The 18,202-nt window shown below is 36.2% G+C and overlaps 2 protein-coding genes across 7 annotated transcripts in view; one reads left to right on the top strand and one right to left on the bottom strand.

Moving 5' to 3' along the window:
* Window positions 1-30: 30 nt before the first annotated feature.
* Window positions 31-11,739, top strand: LOC109827836 (histone-lysine N-methyltransferase ASHH3-like). Of its 5 annotated transcripts, none has more exons than XR_002243520.1 (12): window positions 31-161; window positions 1,271-1,370; window positions 3,068-3,146; window positions 3,240-3,411; window positions 3,486-3,566; window positions 3,759-3,936; window positions 5,724-5,751; window positions 5,915-6,005; window positions 10,222-10,273; window positions 10,379-10,458; window positions 11,035-11,092; window positions 11,307-11,739. XR_002243520.1 is itself a non-coding variant. In XM_020394859.1 (11 exons), exons 2-10 carry the CDS (start codon window positions 1,272-1,274, stop codon window positions 10,448-10,450), a joined length of 825 nt encoding a protein of 274 aa, XP_020250448.1. In that variant the 5' UTR covers window positions 31-161; window position 1,271; the 3' UTR covers window positions 10,451-10,458; window positions 11,035-11,739. The 5 variants fall into 5 exon arrangements, 2 of the variants coding, with proteins under 2 accessions (XP_020250448.1, XP_020250447.1); XR_002243521.1 differs by having other exon boundaries at window positions 11,282-11,739; XR_002243519.1 differs by having other exon boundaries at window positions 11,233-11,739.
* A 5,720-nt stretch (window positions 11,740-17,459) lies between these two features.
* LOC109827839 overlaps window positions 17,460-18,202 on the bottom strand; it is a 13,181-nt gene continuing 12,438 nt past the window's right edge. The window contains exon 4 of one of the 2 annotated variants that reach the window (XM_020394861.1): window positions 17,460-18,028. In XM_020394861.1, coding sequence (XP_020250450.1) covers window positions 17,750-18,028 — 279 coding nt within the window. In that variant the 3' untranslated portion in view covers window positions 17,460-17,749. The remainder of the gene's footprint in view (window positions 18,029-18,202) is intronic. The other variant, XM_020394860.1, reaches the window with a different exon arrangement.

Below are 18,202 nucleotides of genomic sequence, written 5' to 3'. Positions count from 1 at the left end.
TATTGTAGATAACTGATCAATATGTATTGTTTCTTTTGACTCAACAAAGATGTTTACCTCACCAAAAAACCTAAAAGGCGCGCTGATGACGATGATGGCATATTCTGCTCCTGTGCTCCTTCAGGCCAAAGTGCTGCCTGTGATGCTGACTGCCTTTGTGGGTAAGTAACTTCTTCAACATCATAAATGAATTAACATTAGGGCCATGTTTTTTTTAATAGCGAGGATACTATTTTAAGATAGTCCGGACCCACTTCTTTAGCCGGTGTTTGTTTTTTACCAGGCTTGTACTATTTTAAAGGAGGGATTAGCTAATACCCAAAAAGAGGATTAAAATAAAGATACCTCACCCCCATCTTTATAATCCGGGTATTAATCATTGAGGGGGGCTATGATTTTTTTGACAAAAATATCCTTACACCTTTTAATTCCACCGTTTCCCCTCCTCGTTTTTTCTTTATTTTCTCATTGTCGTCCATGAGATTTTTCAGCGGCATTAGTTTCCACAGTTTTTTTTGGCGTGAGGTTGGTCTCCTTACATCTTGCATGCCATTGGTGCTATCTCATATGTTGGGTTATAAACAATATTATAGGTAATGTTATTCTAATTAATTATGTGGAAGTGTTTAACTTTGATGAGGTCTAAAAGCATCACTATATGGTTGTTGACATCTTCAGCGCACAAGGTAGTGGATATAACCAACAAAATTTTTTCGTGCTCTCTAAAAGGATTTGGATCCTTTCATTTATCCAACATTAATGGAGAAAATATTATCTTTCATCACAAATATTTATTATCATGTGAAATTATTTTGGAACTTTTTCCAAACAGATGCATCAATACAATATTACGTGACTTGGGAACAAAAAGGTCATTCTGTTTATAATATTAGTTTATGATATTAGTCTGAACGGTCATAATCACCCTAAAAAAACAGACTAGTGAGGATTATTCTTAAGTTAGTCCGAATATTAGTCCATGTGAAAACAAATACTAGAATAGACTGAGACAGTCCGAGGATAACATATAATCCCAGGACATCAGTCCAGAAGTTACAATACCCTCTAGTCCGAGGATAAAAAACAATCGTGGCCTAGGAGCCTTTGTTTAAAAAACATATCAATTATTAGGAGCCTTTGCTAATAACATTTTAAGTTCTTCCCCCCTTCTGTTTTGTTTATGAGATTTTGCACCGGATTGTGTTTCTAACATCTTATTACTAGTATCTGTTCTTCTCCCCTTATTATAAAATTTTCCCATTGTGCATAGGATGCTTTTGTCTAGCTGCTCCAGCAGTTGCAAGTGTGGAGATTTATGTGCCAACAAACCATTTCAGCATCGACCTGCAAAAAAAATGAAACTAGTTAAGGTATGGACTCGAACAGATGTTGAGTCACTTCCTTATGTTAGCAAGTTGTGGAATATGATTCTTTTCAGCATCAGATTACGAGAACTATCCACATAGGTGATCCTAAAAAAACATAATTTTTTTCTATTTATTGTTATCTTGAATAAATTACCTGTCTATATTGATTGTTTGCAGTAACAGGTGCTGTCTAAAGTTTTTTTTTTGTAAACATGTAAAGGTTTATGAATTTTTGATCCTCCATTTCCCTTCAGTTTTATGCTGTTGCTAATCAAGAAACTTCCTTCTACTTTTTTCTTGTAACTATTTTGAAACGAACCTCTTGAGAACCATTCAAGGTGAAGAGCCATGACTTTCCGTGCAGTAAAGCAGATGTAGAAGGTGAATATGAGAAGGATGTATCATGGTACTATAATCATTCCTGGTTAAGTACTATGACTATCAAAATGGATGGTTAGTGGATGCATATTGGATAGATGTTCCATGAATATGCTTGGAACCAAACTAAATTGAATAAAATGCACATATTCATACTTGAAATTCACCTAACACAGTCGAATCCAAATCAAGTGTGAATTCACTTCTCCACATCCGAAGCCAGGTTCATATAAAATGAATTCTCTTCATATGTTAAAAATACATTTGTATTTGATTTAATTTAAATAATTTTAGAATTATTTGATTAAAGAGTTCTCTTCGTTTAATTGAAGAATTCAATTCCCTTGAGTGTTTTTTTGTTATGCTTTTGATGCAAGGGGACTTATGAGTAATGATTTATGCATTGGGTATTCTCCTTTTTTGTCTCCTATATTGAATTTTGAAAGAATTCCTTACTATATATATTGAGTACTTGTATCAGAGGGGCATAGATGTAGACTTTTGAAGTGACCTATGGCTATGCACATTGATGCATGCGGGCGTAGCTTGTTCGTTTCTCTTTCCAAACTCTTGACTATACTACTAACATCTTAAATCGAATACACACATTTTCTGTTCATAGTTATACTTAATTCTATGTCTAAATCTACAAGCTAGACATGTGAAAAGCTAAATGTAGTATGCACAAACTGACAACTTGTAATTGATCCAGGGATATCACATTTAAACTCTGATAGATCAGTGGATTGGTGAAAAATCGCTGTGTTTTCCAATTTGAGAATGTATCCTTCCCGTTTTCCCATGGTGTTTCCTGTGGATGAGTTGGATTATTTGAATAAAGTGCATTCTTTCTGTTGTTCCCAAGATGTTACATTCTGACAATTTAAGATGCTGTGCTAGTAAACAGAAACTAACAAAAAATTGTATGTGTGGCATTTAATACTTTTTGGGTTTTGCTAGCTTATATTAGAACTTCTGCAATTAATTTTTAAGTTTTCACTACAAAAGACAACTGAGGACGCTACTCGTCACTCTAGATATTGGATGCATCATTTGCTTCCAAGATCTATCTATGATTTATACAATTTTCTATTCTAAAAGAATCTCCATGAAATATTATGAGACGTTCGATTTTTGTAAGTTAGAGCCTGTTGTTTTTCGATTAACGGTATCTTGATACATGGCTTTCTATTCTTTTCCCTGCCATTGTATATTTGCTGATCATGTTTCTCACTTCTCATGCTATGGGGTGCCACTTTCCCTGCCAGTCTGCTTTGCATGTGTGCTTGAAATTTTATATCAGCTAAGATTTATCTCTGTAGACAGAGAAATGCGGATTAGGGTTAATAGCAGAGGAAGATATAAGGCGTGGAGATTTTGTTATAGAATATGTTGGTGAAGGTGAGTACTGTTAAAATCAAATTGTTTTCTTACAAGTGAGTGGTTTTATCTGCTGTTGTATAAAATATTAGTTGTCTTGCTTTTTGAAAACAGTTATTGATGACAAAACCTGTGAGGAAAGATTGTGGAAAATGAGGCACTGTGGAGAAACCAATTTCTACCTTTGTGAAATTAATCGTGACATGGTTATTGATGCCACATACAAGGGAAACAAGTCAAGATTTATAAATCACAGCTGTCAGCCTAATACTGAAATGCAGAAATGGTTAGTAGCTATCAGCTGTGTCAGTTGTAGTTTTTCTTATCAATTAATGGACTCTTATATGATTTATTTTATAGGAGTATTGATGGTGAGACCCGGATTGGTATATTTGCATCTCGTGATATCAGAAAAGGAGAGGAGCTTACTTATGACTATAAGTGTGTTACTTGAACATCAGTCCTCAAACACATTATTTTAACATACCACAGATTTATTAATTGCAAGTGTTCTTATCTGTTGCTCTTCTGACTTAACCGTTTCTCATGCTTTTTAGCAATTTCTCATGCTTTTTAGCAAGTTCTTTGTTCTCTTAAATCAATCGTGCTAATAGAATTAGAAAAAAAATACAGATTTGTTCAGTTTGGAGCAGATCAAGATTGCTACTGTGGTACTGAAGGATGCAGGCAGAAACTGGGAAATAAACCAAACAAACTAAAATATTCTCCTTCAGATGCTGCTCTACATCTTGTTCTTTGCGAAATGGCAACAACATCACCCAATGTGAGAGCATTTCTTTATGGAAAAGATGTATGTTGCTTCTCTAATTTAGTTTTAGAAAAAACTAGCTGAATTTTCTTACAATTTAAGCTAGGACAAATTTTTAAAATCGACTATTTTTTAAAATTAATAAGTAAAATCGACCGTGCTAAATTTTTTTTAGCAAAATCGACCCTTTTCACTGAAAGGGTCGATTTAGCAGTTCTGGAACTGCACGGAAACAAACACGCCTCTTCTCTTGAGGTCGAGGTTGATGGTGATCATCCTCGGCCTGAAATCAAAGTTCTCCTTCACAATCTTCATTATCTCCTTATCAGGGATCCTCCGGAGAAAGCGCCGCCTCCATGGACCCCCACCCGCCTTCGGTGTCGATGATGATCTTTCGGCCGGTGAGGCCAGCGTCGCCCTAGGGCCCGTCAATCACAAATCGCCCAGAGGGGTTCAGGTGGAAGATGGTCTTCTCGTCAAGGTACTGGGTGGGGATTACCGGCTTGATGACGTGCTCCTTGAGGGACCACAACCCAATCCAACACAAACTCAAACTCTACGATCTGCTTCATGTATCGCCGACGAGCTTTGCAGTAGGAGACCGATTCTTGGCTCTCGAGGAATTTTGAGTTGCAGCAGCCCATTTCAACCTTTTGAGCTTGATTTGTCCTCCGAAAGGGAAGTATGGGTTGGGGCGGGGCGAAGTTTGGAGAGGAGAGAGTAGGGGGAGGAGTTGAACAGCGTTGTTGGCGTTTTTTTGGGAGGACTGCACGGGACTAGTAGTCCCGTGCAGTTCCAGAACTGCTAAATCAACCCTTTTCAGTAAAAAGGGTCGATTTTGCTAAATTTTTTTTAACATGGTCGATTTTACTTATTAATTTTGAAAGATGGTCGTTTTTAAAAATTTGTCCTTTAAGCTATATGTGTTTACCCATGGAACTTGTAATTGATGAAACCTTTGAAGTGATGTAAAGTCATTAATGATCCATTTACATTGAAGAAGCCAGGACAACCATTAATGATCCTTTTGCCTCCCCTTGAATTTAACTGACCAGTTTAGCCTTATCCATACACAAGCATAATACGTGCCACATACAAGTTGGAAATTGGAATTTAACGGAAAATAAAAGGAACCAAAATATATGCTACCAAGCATTGTTAGTCGTTAGTTCTAATCGGAGGGATCAGGACTGTTCATAATTTTTTTTACCATTTTGTTGCATTTGTGGGCTTCCTTGTTGTCCCATATAGTTGAATCAAACAAGCACCTGTTTAGGTTTAGAAGAAGAAAAGCATCACACCAAAAATAGATTGAGATTGCCTTAAAATAAATGATTCTTGGAAAATTACAGTCTGCTCTAACATAAAAAGGAAAATCACTGGAGCATAGCTCATAGCCTAGATAAATGTGTTCTAGATCTGATAAGAGTCATTGCTGAAAGACTAATAAGCGTGATGGAATCAAGAGCATGATTCTTCACTTCACCGTACTATGTCAGTGTGCTGCGTAATTACATTATTTACCTAAATTCTTTTGTTCCTGTCATGTTCTTTGGTCTCTCTTTTGTTCTTTAGTTCATCTGTATTATTGAATTGTAATTTGTTTTTTTACCAACAAAGTGGACTAGTTGAATTTGTTTATTTGCCATTGGAACTCATCTCCTTACTGTTAAATTTATGCAGCATTGCGTGTTTGTTTAAAGTTCATCCTTGGTCAATTTCTTTCTTTTTCCTTTCTCTTTTTTATTCCTTTTTGGATTATAGACTGAGTTTTCATCTTACTATGAATTACGATGAATACGTCGACTAACAAATTGTTATTTGAGTAGGAATTGCCAAATGGAAAAGCGGATATAGGTAAGGCAAAAATTCTTTGTCACAATAATCAAGGTTATTTAAATTGATATTCTCATCTAGTTTGAAGCATAAGGCTTCAAGGTCTGAGAAGCATGCCCACGACTCTTTTGGTTTATTTGACTATTTATATTAGCTTATGGCAAATGTTTTTTTGGTGATGCAGGTTTTTCACATTTTTCAACTTGTAAAAAGAAGACAATGTCACAGAATTGTATCTGGGAACCTGTGCGTATATGGTGTCCTCAGGATAGGAGGTAATTGACAACATTCTTTCTTTTTCACTCACTTCCACATTTGCATTATTTGATTGTATACCTTTTCCATATTATATTACTATGTAAATATATCTTTTTATTGCTTAACACATGTATTATGTAGTTTGTTCTAGCCCTTGTGTATCATCTGCAGGAATCTATTTCTTTTTTTGGTAACTGAAAATTTTCATATACCAATTGGGAATTTTAAGTACAACCAAAACCCAAACAAATTGGGTTTCAAAGCAAAATGTCACTCAGTACAAAAATACATCAATCAACTCTTCATCCAATCTCTAATTTGAGGAGATAAAACAGCATGTAAACCTCTAACTAAAACATTTACCTTGACCCATTTAACTATAACATTAGCACTTCTGACCTAGGTAACACGAACACTTCGTTTTGGGTGCCGTGTCCGTGTCCAACACGTGTCTGACACCGACTCTCCGCAAACACTCTATGGACACTTGTGGTTCAAAGAAAAACCCAATTTCCCCATTTCGAATACCCTAAACTAGTTTCTCTGGTAATATCAGGTTCAAGATCAATTGTGTTTTAACTCAAAAACTAAAACTCATTACTTAAATATTTGAAAAACACCCATCGTATTATCCCATGCAGTCAAAACTAAACTTTTTGTTGTTAAATCTTATTCTTGGTTTGATTTAACTTGATTCCTAATCGTTATAAATAATAGAAAGAAACATACAAATGTTATTGGCATTTTGTTCAATATATGATCATGTGTGTGTATTATATACCGTGTCCCCGTATCCTACATGTTATTAATCTGCCGTGTCCCGTGTCTTGTGTCAGTGTTACCTAGCTTCTGACTTCAGATTGAAACCTGCGGCAGTTCCTTTCATGCCAAATTTGATATACCGTTGCAGCCAGTGAAGCTCAAGGCCTTCTTTTTCCATTGCTTTCCCCGTAATTCTGTGACAAAACCAATCTACTTCATCCTTCCATAGCATAGGATCTCTTTGATAGCCGAGCCAAACCAATATCTTCTCCCAATCAGAGCAGAAACAGGGCAATAAAAAAATACATGTGTTCAATGTCTGATTACTAAAAGTACACAAGCTAGCTGCAATAATCCCCATAGACACCATCCTGCTCTGAGTTAATAACCTTCTCCACATAGCCATCCACAATATAAAGGCATGCCTTGGCACAGAAAGATGGAACCAAACTGTTTTTGCCTAATGTATAGTGAGGTGATCGTGACAGAACAGCTCGATATAGGCTTTAAACATAGAAAATTTACCTCTACTCACCCAATTAAACATGGTCTGCAACATATCTTCATGAGAACTCCATTTCTGAGCAAGCCAATCTCTAGTTTGTAAAAGCTTTCCCCAAACCAGGAGCCATTAACTTCAGCTTGAGCACTCTATACAGTGGTTTTTCAAATAATGGCCATGCAACCATTTAATTTATAAAAAGTCTTGCTTCATATGAATAGCCCTAATATTTTCACCATAGCCAAGCAAGTAAGTGCACTTTATGCACACCCTCTTTGCTTCCCCAAACGAAACTGGAGCACAAGCTTTCAATCTGCTTAATGACCTTCTTAGGCAAAATGAACATCCCAGACCGGTATGAGTGAATACCACAGAGCACTGATTTGACTAAATCCAACCTCCTAGCATCAGACAGTTTATATGCACCCCATGCTTTTACTCTGGCTTAAAGTTAGCAAGCAGTTCCTGATATTGATCATAAGGAATCTCTCTTTTTGAAATAATCTCTATGAATGCATTCACTTCATAATTTCATTGGGCTTTCTTTCTTGAAACGTAGCATTTTGTACTTAAGCAACCTAAAAAATAAAGTAACAGTTGATATACGAATTCCATAATATTTTCATTATTAACATGCTCCAATGTTCAATCATTTAATTTGATTTTTGTTTGATACTTGGTCTAGTACTAACGTTGAAATGATGATAAGTTATGTATTATGTACTTGAGTAATGTTTCAACTAATCAAATCTTGCAATCTCTTATGACTTCTAAAAGTTGAACATTCTTTTTCTGACAAAAAATACCCTTTGCTAGTTCACCAAAGATCTTTTCTATTAGGTGGATGATAGGTTGTAAAGATTGTAAAGTTATCTGGGGGACAACATAGATCTGACAGCTGTATGCAAGAGAAGGACCTGGATAAGAGACCAACAACTAAGGGTGTATTGGTTTGGTGCTGTCGGAACCCAATGGTTTTCCAACTACATAAAAGATCCAAAGGTCTTGTTTGGTTAAAGGTTGTCGCAATAAAAACTAAGCCAAACATAAGGGTGTTAATACAACCCTAATTTCAAGAGTGTTCTAACACCATGCATTGGAACAACATGTTGAGGTAAAAATATTTCTTGTTTCAACTTCACCCAACCAAACACACCCTAAACTGCGGAATCTAGATGGTTAGAAATTCACAGGCTAGAGTTTTATGATTGACAACAAGGAATGAATGTAATTGAAGAAATTAACATTCTGTATAACCGCATCTACTTGAATCAATAAAGTAGAAAATAGATTGTTTGAGCATCTTAAGGTAGTGGATTATAACCTTAGAGTAGTTAGGGGAACTCGGAGTCCAAAGGGCAAATAAAGCAAACAAGGCATCTTATAAGTGAAAATAATAGTGTAGAAATTGTGAAACTTGGAAAGTATACAAGGAAAGAAGGAAGTAGAAGTGAGGCTAAGTTCAAAAGGTTGTTATAACTTACATAGGAACCAGAAGCTAGAACCAAGGATGGCTTGTTTATTTCGCTTTACGTACAAACACCCGCACACCAAGGGAAGGATGTTTACCCTCAATTGTTAATAGGGTTAACATTTATACTTTGTTTTCCATGTGGATATGAGCGGACCACGTCGGGCGGTGTGGACCTTACCACTTCTATTTCTATATCTTGGTATTTTATTTCGGTAAGTGAGGTGAACTCATGTCACGTATGGCATGCACATAAAGTTCTTCTATAACCTAACTAGGTTATGCCCGCCTGTATAATACATGATATGTGATGTCATCAATTTGAACGATCACCTCTCATTTTTATCAACATGTCTTTGAATTGTCCATAAAGAAACTATTTGGTAAATTGAGTTCTTATTTCTTATGCATCAAGCGGGTGTAAAATCAAGTGATTGCATCAAGCAAGCAAGGTTTTAAATATCGGTTGTCGGGAATTTATCGGACGGTCAAAATCCATATCGGATATCGGATAGCAGAGATAAGTAGTATTTATCGAAGTGACATTACTGGATGATGATTTACATAATATAATATTTTAAAATGTAATCTAACCATACTTAATGAAATATAAACATACCAAAATGTATAAATATAATTATGTTTAGAATCACTAACCAATGGTAGAAACTCGGGTTGGGTCGGGTTTAAAGTGCATTGAATAGGTGCTTGTTGCTCAAAATCAAAGCTTAAACCAAAGGCCCATAATTCCGATTTTTGGGCTGACAATATCGAGCGATAACTCGCTTTATCGCCGTATTATCGGCGATAGACATGAAAAAACAATAACCGATTTAGAATGGAACTTATCATAGCGAAAGTCCCCTAAAATCGATAAATCGCCGATAATATCGGTTTGTCGGCCGATATTTAAAACATTGGCAAGTAATTTGTTCAACATATCTTCCATAGTCCTGATGTGGAATGCAAGTGTGTTATTACCTCGGCAGTAATAATCATATCATTGGAAAAAACATGGTACTAAAAGAAAATCAAGGGCATCTCTTAGCAAATTCTTCTTAGTGTAATCCAATAATCCAATCATAGAATACATTCTTTTCTCAAATCATTACTTAAAAATTTATATCATTGAGAATAAACATGTTTCTTCGCGCACGGGGGTGGGGGGTGGGGATCCCATTAGTATCCTTCAAGGAGTCTATTGAAATCCACGACACCTATAAAGGGCCTTGCCAAGATAGTTTAGTTTCATTATAAGATGCATCTGGAATATAGGTTATTGAGGACATGAAGCGAGATTTTACGATGCTTTGTCAATGTCGAGAGAACCAATCAGTTGAAAAATCTGAAGATCTGTACTTTTTAGAGACAAGTGCTAGAGAAACCAGTGTTCAATTCCATATATGGTGGTTTTGTACTTGTTTTGAGTAAGTGTAAAAATATTACAGTTTAATTGTATCAAATAATGTGCTTATATTTGTTTTTCCAATTATTTCAGGTACTATGGCGGAACTATAGTAGAGTTCAATTGTTATTCCAGAAAACACACTGTAAGAGATTAGATTTCGTCCTAACATTAGAAGTTAATGTATGTTAAAATGTATCCAATGGTAACTGTTTACAGGTTGGCTAATTTTTCTAATAAATTTGTGCAGATTCATAGGGAGGATGGACAGGTCATAATCCTCGACATTTCAAAGAGCGATTGGGATCTTTTGCCCTCATGATATTCGAAGTAAGATCTTTGTGCTTTCATTGGTTTTCAATCTTCCTTTTGACTTTTATAGAAGTTTGATATCATGTAAATTGTTAGTTATGCCCTAAAACTTTGTGATTCACTGCACATGGTAAATAGGGAACACTTTATAGGCATTAATGTGCACACAAGATCCTATTCTTATTGGATGATGGTTTTAGTTTTGGTTGGACTGGATGTGTCTGCAAAAAATAAAGCTGACTCATGATTCCGTATGCCTGTTGTTCTCTAGTTAGAAGTTTCAAATATCACATATTAATGTGAATGCCTATAGTTTAAGTATACATGGACACAAACGAGACTCATCCTCTTCAGGTGCATATTTGAAGGGACTTGTCGCATGCTTCTTCCCATCTACTTGCTCTAGATTTGTAAATTATCACCCCCCCCCCCCCCCCCACACACACACACACACACATTTTCAATTATTGTCTATGCTCAATATTTGAATAGTGTCATGACACCAGTGCTGGCCATCTTATTGGAGCTTCTTTTTATAATTTCTCTGCATTTGTGAATATCCTCTTCAGTGATGATGAAACACTTTGTATGCAGGATGGGTGCTTGTGGTGAACTAACCGACATTCTGATTTATTCATTCACAGCAAAACAGGTACACGAAAGGGGTTAATTAATTTGTATTGTTATAAGGACTTGATGATCAACATGTACACCTAAACTTTGTACGTTAGTTATGATATCAAAGTCAATGTACCTTGTCCCTCGACATAAACTAGAGCTTTCATGTCTCAGTTGTGATTAGTATTAGCGTATCAACTCTTAATAATGGCGTTGGTGTCAGCCATTCACACAAAAATGTCATCCAGGGCCCGACAGATGAACGGAGGTCAAACTACCTGAGTAAATTGGCCGGAAAAATTGAAAGGGAGTTCAAGCTATGGCATCTCATCTGCTGTTACCGCGATCCCTCTGGTGTGTCAAGATTCAAATTAATGTTTTTGGAGAGGACAGATGAGACGCGAATTGATGATGATATATTCACTTGATTGAGATATGGAGGCAGTTTAACTTCACAGGCAAACGGGAACATTTTGATTTGGGAATCTAGGCTGCATGTTGGCAGAGTGAAGAAAGGATTGCTCTGCCTGAAAAGTGGTTTCTGCATTTCATTCCTATTTTGGTTTTCTGTATTTGTACGTGCTGGAGAGAATCATTGTTGTATGTTTCAGGTTCTCCCCAGGGTTGTATGTTGTCCTTGTTGTAATTCATTTCTTTATATGCGTTGATACGTTTTCTTCATTTCTACTTATCAGATCAAAAGAATTAGACGGCTTAAAAGTGCAAGAAAAACGTCTTTACCTGCTTTAGTTCTGAATTAATGGTCTACGCGTCTGGTCTTAAATGAAAGCGTAAAAGCAGCTGCTTACCTGTATATTTTAACAAGAATTTTTTAGGTGACGTAACAAGGTAGTTAGTCTAATGGGTGAATTTCATAAAACCCCTCCAAACTTTGAAGCCCTCCTATGGGCTTCGTAAATTTCCACGAAATGCACTGGAACTTCAGCGCCTCCCGAAACTCGCGTGAAGTATTCCCGTCCGTTTCATTGATCATCAACCAAGCTGCTATCCTCGTGTTTGCTGCTGATGTTACGTTCAAAAGGAGGATGCTTTCACCAAACAAGTTGCGCGTCAAGGATAAGAAGCTCGAGAGGGGGTGTCACAGGTGACTCAACTCGTTTACCTACCGTCTAAAAAGCCACCAAAATCTAACATAGTTTCAAAAAGTGAAGAACCACAAAACAAGTCTTTCCATCAATGTGGTCAACACACATCCGCGACTCATACGTCCCATTTCCGGGGTTGAAGAGACAAAAATGGGAACAAGCTCAAATAGGATAACTCATACAACAGGCTCACCGCAGAGGAAAAGAATCAAATATGCAAATACAAGCAAATAAATCTGGATTATAGGCCAATTAACTCGTAACAAACGTGATTGGGATAGGATATCATATAGAGATTGCTGGCGAATAAGATTTCAGTACACTACGTCTTAAGCAAAGGTTTCTTAATAAAAGAATCTTTGAGCGAAATATCCTACAGATATTTAAATGGCATAAGCAACCCGGAGTCGTGCGTCTCCTCGCTCGAGTCCTAGATTTGCTGAACTCCTTTGAATTCTCAACCCTAGCACATATAATAACCAATATTAATAAGCACAATGACCAATTATAATAAACACAGTTAAGGAATTTGAAACTTCATTCTGCATGTGACAAAATGGCTATGACTTTTCAAAAGGGTTAATGCCAAAATACTCCCTGTAGTATCTACTCCAATTGCAGGGGGGTGGGGGTGGTGGGGGGTGGGGGGTGTAGCACCACCCTCAAGCATTTTAACGTTTTTCACAATTAAAAAAAAAATCACTCAGCAGGTCCATTCGCAACATGTATCACTGCAGGGGGTCTACTCACAACAAATATTACTACATGCGGTCTCTTTGCAATTAGGTGATACTACAGGGGTCTGTCCGCGATTAGCCCTCTTTCAAAAAAATCAATATGCATGAAAGACAACTCGCACACTGGTATTTTCAGTTCATTAGAACAAAGTGGAAAGAATTTCAGCCCATGCAAATACCTTGTTAGCAATGTTGCTTGAAAGCAGTCCTTCATACAACCCCTCGCCAGAAGTAGCGCAGGTGCTCTTGATGTACCTGGGAGAAAACTCAAATCAGCACCCAAACATAGAATTCCCTCTGTTGAAAAGCTATCAAATTTGAACAAGACTCTGGGACTAAATGCATGTACTCAAATCTCAGCATTTATTATTACCAACTTTGAGAAGCCAGTCTTTTAATACCAGCATCAAGTTAAATAGCAAATCTATTCATATCAGGATCAAAATTTTGAATTGCCGCATGACATACTTCAAATGTAATATAAAGTTGTTCCAATTGAAATTATCAATAACCATAATTCAAATATCAAGTAATATTATACAATATATCTATGTTATACGAGTCAAGAGTTACAAGAACATTCACAATTCATCAAGAAAGCAAACAAATTATATAAATGTTTCTGCAAACCAAATAGACATGGATGTTAGATATATCTCTAGTATATTGAAAATATAATTTTTGGATACATCTTAGGATATCCAGTGAACACTAGGATATCTACTTGGGTATAGCCTAGGATACACTTGAAGAATGTTATTAATCAGATACGGTCTAAATAAAGGAATTTACAGTTTAGACTCTGAATTTAAAATACCAAGCTATTTATTGACATCAATATTACAGAGGACCATAGCAATGATTGAACAGAAATTCAACTCAAATAAATCAACATTAGTAAAACATAATTAATGACATCATCAATGGAGGACAGATTCATACCAGTGTCGCTGACGAAGGGAGTGTAGCCCAAGTTTATCTGTAATTTCAGCAGCATCCATAGCATTTGGCAGATCCTGTTTGTTTGCAAACACAAAAGCAAGACAGCATCTCGGAGTTCATCCTAAACACATCAATAAATAGAGGAGAAGAAAAACAAACGTCAGCTGCTGCTAAACTTTAATGTTTACTGAATAAAGGAAAATTCAAATTAGTTTAGCTAAATCACTTGAATATATAGATATAGTTTACTAATGTTAAATAATAAAAAAAATGCAGACCACCCCTTTCTATGAGACTGTTCCAATAGAATATGCACTCAGTGTTGATGGATGCCGAAGAAATTGTATCAAATCTTCTCTAAGACAACGAAGCACCAGTGATCAATCATAACCGTGTAATAGTTTTAGTAATAGCAGCATAATTTTACAAGTTGGTGCAATTTATATAGCAAATTTGCAGTGAAATAAAAGAAAACAAGGTATTTTTATTACAGTAAAACAAACAAAAAAGGAAACACAGTTCCTAGCATCAAAGCAGAGAGAATAGTGTCACATACAAAAATTACGCCAAGAAGGCACAAAATTTCAGGGCGAATACAAATAAATATTGCTATATTTCCAACAAGGAAAAAAAATAATGGACGGGATGCAGATCAGTTCCTACTTACAAAAAACTCACCGATCACTAAAAGAATTCTTGTTGATTTTTTCATATATTCAATTTATGCAATAGTCATAAAAAATGGAAGAAAAATGTAAAGCTACCAACAAGTTTATATAGATAAATTATAGGTCCCAGTGACTTGCTGCTAGATAATTTAATAATACTTTAATAATTAAACAAAATATAAATTTATAAAGAAGTTAAATAAAAAAAAATCAACTAATAGTGTGTTGTGTGTGATGGTGATGGAGGTTTTGTCTTCGCATGATGTATGTCCTGCATGCATGCATGTCTATATGGTGAAGGGCGGGAAGACTTTGTTTAATGAGAAGAGAGTTGGATAATAGATAGTGGCACAAGATTAGGGATCCATGTCTCGCTGTGGTTATTTTATATTAAGATAAGATTTGCCTTCATTTTAAAATAAGATCTTGTAGCTATGAGAATGTACAAGGCTAGAAGCTCTTCTTTATCAAATAAAAGGACTTTCGAGGGACTAACCACACTCAAGAGAACACTGGTTTCATATCTCATGTGATTAAAGATTCTTTTACCTTACATATAATTGAAGATAAAAAAATTCTTCAACAGAATATCGAGGTTACGCAAGAGGACAGGGATGACACCCTGCGTGAATTGAGGAGAAGGAAATCAGTGCTGTCAATAGCACAGATCTGGGATCCTAGAGAAATCAGACTAGTGATCAAACTAAGAAAATAAAACTAATTTATTTTTATCTTCGCAAGGTGTTCTTTTTTTTTTTAATTTTAAGATCACTCTTCCTACAAAAATAATTGAAGAGAAGGAATTCAACGCATTCAATAGCATGCTCTCGAACACGAGCCTATTCGAGATCAAACAGCTCAGATCTTAAGAGGCAAGAGTAAAGATCGCACAAAAAACACAAGATTACAACCAAATACAGATCGAAATTATCCAATGGATCCAAGCAATCAAGATCTAAGCCAGATGAAACCCTGATCCTCTATTCTAGAACAAAAAGATCGCGAAATCATCAACAGGAATCGAGCAACCATCAACGTCTCCAGATCTCAATACAAGCCAAGAGAAAAATAAAATAAAATAAAAGAAGATTAGGTGATTACCTATCGTAGGAATCGTAGTGACGATCTCGCCGAGCTTGAGCTTGTAGAGGATCGTGGTTTTACCGGCGGCATCGAGACCGACCATCAAGATCCTCATCTCCTTCTTCGCAAACAAGCGGCTGAACAGCTTCCCAAACGCCAAACCCATCGTCGTCTCTGATCACAGATCTAGACAGAGAAATTGCAGATCTAAGAACTAGAGAGAGGGAAATTGAAGAGATCTGGAGATCTACAGATCTCTAGATAGAGAGAGAGTAATCTTTTACCTTTCGCTCCGCTTCGATTTACGAGAGTTATGAAGGGAGGAGAGAGAAAGTGAAAGGCAGACGGAGGGGAGAATTTGGGGTTGTTATAGACAGAGAAAGCGCGGAGCCAGTTATCCATGTTGTGGTGCACCGCGAGATCTTTTTCTGACTGAGGGGAAGATTCTAGATGGAGTCGGTGGGATTTTAAAACAGTTGCCCAGTGGATCCGATTCGGGTCGGTTTGTCCGCGGCTTGTGGCCCAAGAGGCCGAGGTGCTTTGGGCAGGGCCGGTGCCGTTCGATGGATTTAGTGGGAGAGGCAAAATGGATTTTTGCTCCCTAGCGTGTGGCTTTGGCCGTCCGTTCTCACGCAGTCAGTTCTGATAAACACTGTAATCTGTTTGGTTTGCTTCAGCAAAGCTCAGAGGGTGTTTGTTTGTATGCAATTAATTGTGAAAGCAAATGCAAAAGTATTTCTCTATAGGATTTGATGCGATTTTAACTTTCACTAAAAATAAAATAAAATGGTGAAGCTACACGAATATATGAGTGTTTATTTGTATGAAAGTGAAAAATAAAAGTGAAATGTTTTTAGAAGTTTGGGTGTGTTTAATTGAAATTGTTCATAAAAGTGAAATGTAATAATAGACCTACTATCAGATCTAACTTAGGCTTTAGTTCCCCTAAAAAAGTATTGAAGTCAGATAAAAGTGTGAAAAGTGAGACCACTCCGTATTTAAATATTATATTTATTAATATTAATAAATTCAAACTGTGTTTTTCTAAGATTTGGCCGCAATAACCACCTCTTTCCAAAATTACTGCCCTGCGCCCACATTTTTTTCCCCTTCCTATTTTAGCAGTTTATTTTGGATTGTTGATCCCCCCACCCCCGCACCCCCAATACACAGACACACACACAAAAAAGCCCACCCTCTAATCAGCATCATTTGTCATCTACCATAGAACCATGCATCCTCATGTCAAAATTAACAGCACATTCGTTAATCATTTAGTTAGAAACTTTTCTAAAAAAATAAATTAGTCAGAGACAACTAATATTGTAATTGGATTTTCCTAGTTCAAAATAAGTTAGCAGTAGGAGGGAGTGATTTAACTATTTTAAAAACAATTTGAAAGTTGATTTTAAATAAATAAATAAAAGGATATTGCAGAGTCATCTTTCTTTTGCTAGTTTCAATAATATTTTATTTTGTAAACAAACATTGTATATCATTTACTTGCTGATATGGATACATTTTCTCGCTCGCAACAAAAGTGACTCGCATCCTTTCGATTCACTTTCAATTTGCCAAACACCTGTGAATGTGGATAAAAATTTAATTAAAAAGTTTCAATTATATTATAAATTAATTTGATCTTACCAAACCATCTCTGCTTTTATGTTTTCAATAATACTTTTTCTCAAGCAAACATTTTATTTCACTTTGCATGGTAACTTGAATTTGCAACTCATTTGTTAAAATAAAGTAATTTTCACACTTGTTTAAGTCATTGTTCTATATTTTTAGTCGCACTATGACCAGAAAAACATACAATATTTTGATCAAAAAGAGAGAATAAGATTCTGTCGCACTAAAGAACAGCAAAAACCTTCACTGAAATTTTCCCGACAATGACAAGCATCTCCACATTGTTCTTCAGTGGCATCACAAGATTGAAGGCACTATTTCTCAATTATACCTCCTCCATAGTTTTCCATTTTAGATTAAAAAAATCCATCAATTAGAAACTACCGTAACAAAAAATCCCACTCCAAAACCAAAACTATTAATTAGAACAATATACAAAGTTGGAAATCATAAATGCTAAAATATAACTTCAGAGCAATCCCAAATCCTTCTTTTGTGCTAAATTCAACTATTCAAGCGGCTATTCTTCAGATTCCAGGGCCTCAATTTCATACCGAACTTCCTCCAGGTGCTCATTAATGGTCGTGACCGCATCCTGAACACCACATATAGCTTCTTTAAGCGCACTGTCATACTCAGCATCAGCCTCAGCGTCCTCTGTTCCAGCTACTTCAGTTAGCTCGTGCACGTGCATGCACTCATGCACGTGCTCTTCTGGCTTGCTGAAGTGACAGCTGTCGTGGCTCACAGGTCGCTCTGAGGGACGTCCCGCTTTTTTTAGTATCTGAATTCTTACCGTCTGAAAGGCAAAGATGCAAACAATATGTTAAGACTGAGGGAAATTGTAAAGACTGAGGGAAATGCAAGTGTCAGTTGCATGTACTTGTAGTTGCTTTCTAATTGTAAAATTTGCGATTTTTCACAAATATACCCCCTTTTTTATCATGTGTATTTGAAAAACTAGCCACGAAAT

This window comes from Asparagus officinalis, unplaced genomic scaffold, assembly GCF_001876935.1.
Source record: "Asparagus officinalis unplaced genomic scaffold, Aspof.V1 AsparagusV1_Un473, whole genome shotgun sequence".
Taxonomy (NCBI): Eukaryota; Viridiplantae; Streptophyta; class Magnoliopsida; order Asparagales; family Asparagaceae; genus Asparagus; species Asparagus officinalis.
The sequence above is the reverse complement of the archived record's forward strand: the minus strand, read 5'-3'. Positions and strand labels throughout refer to the sequence as shown.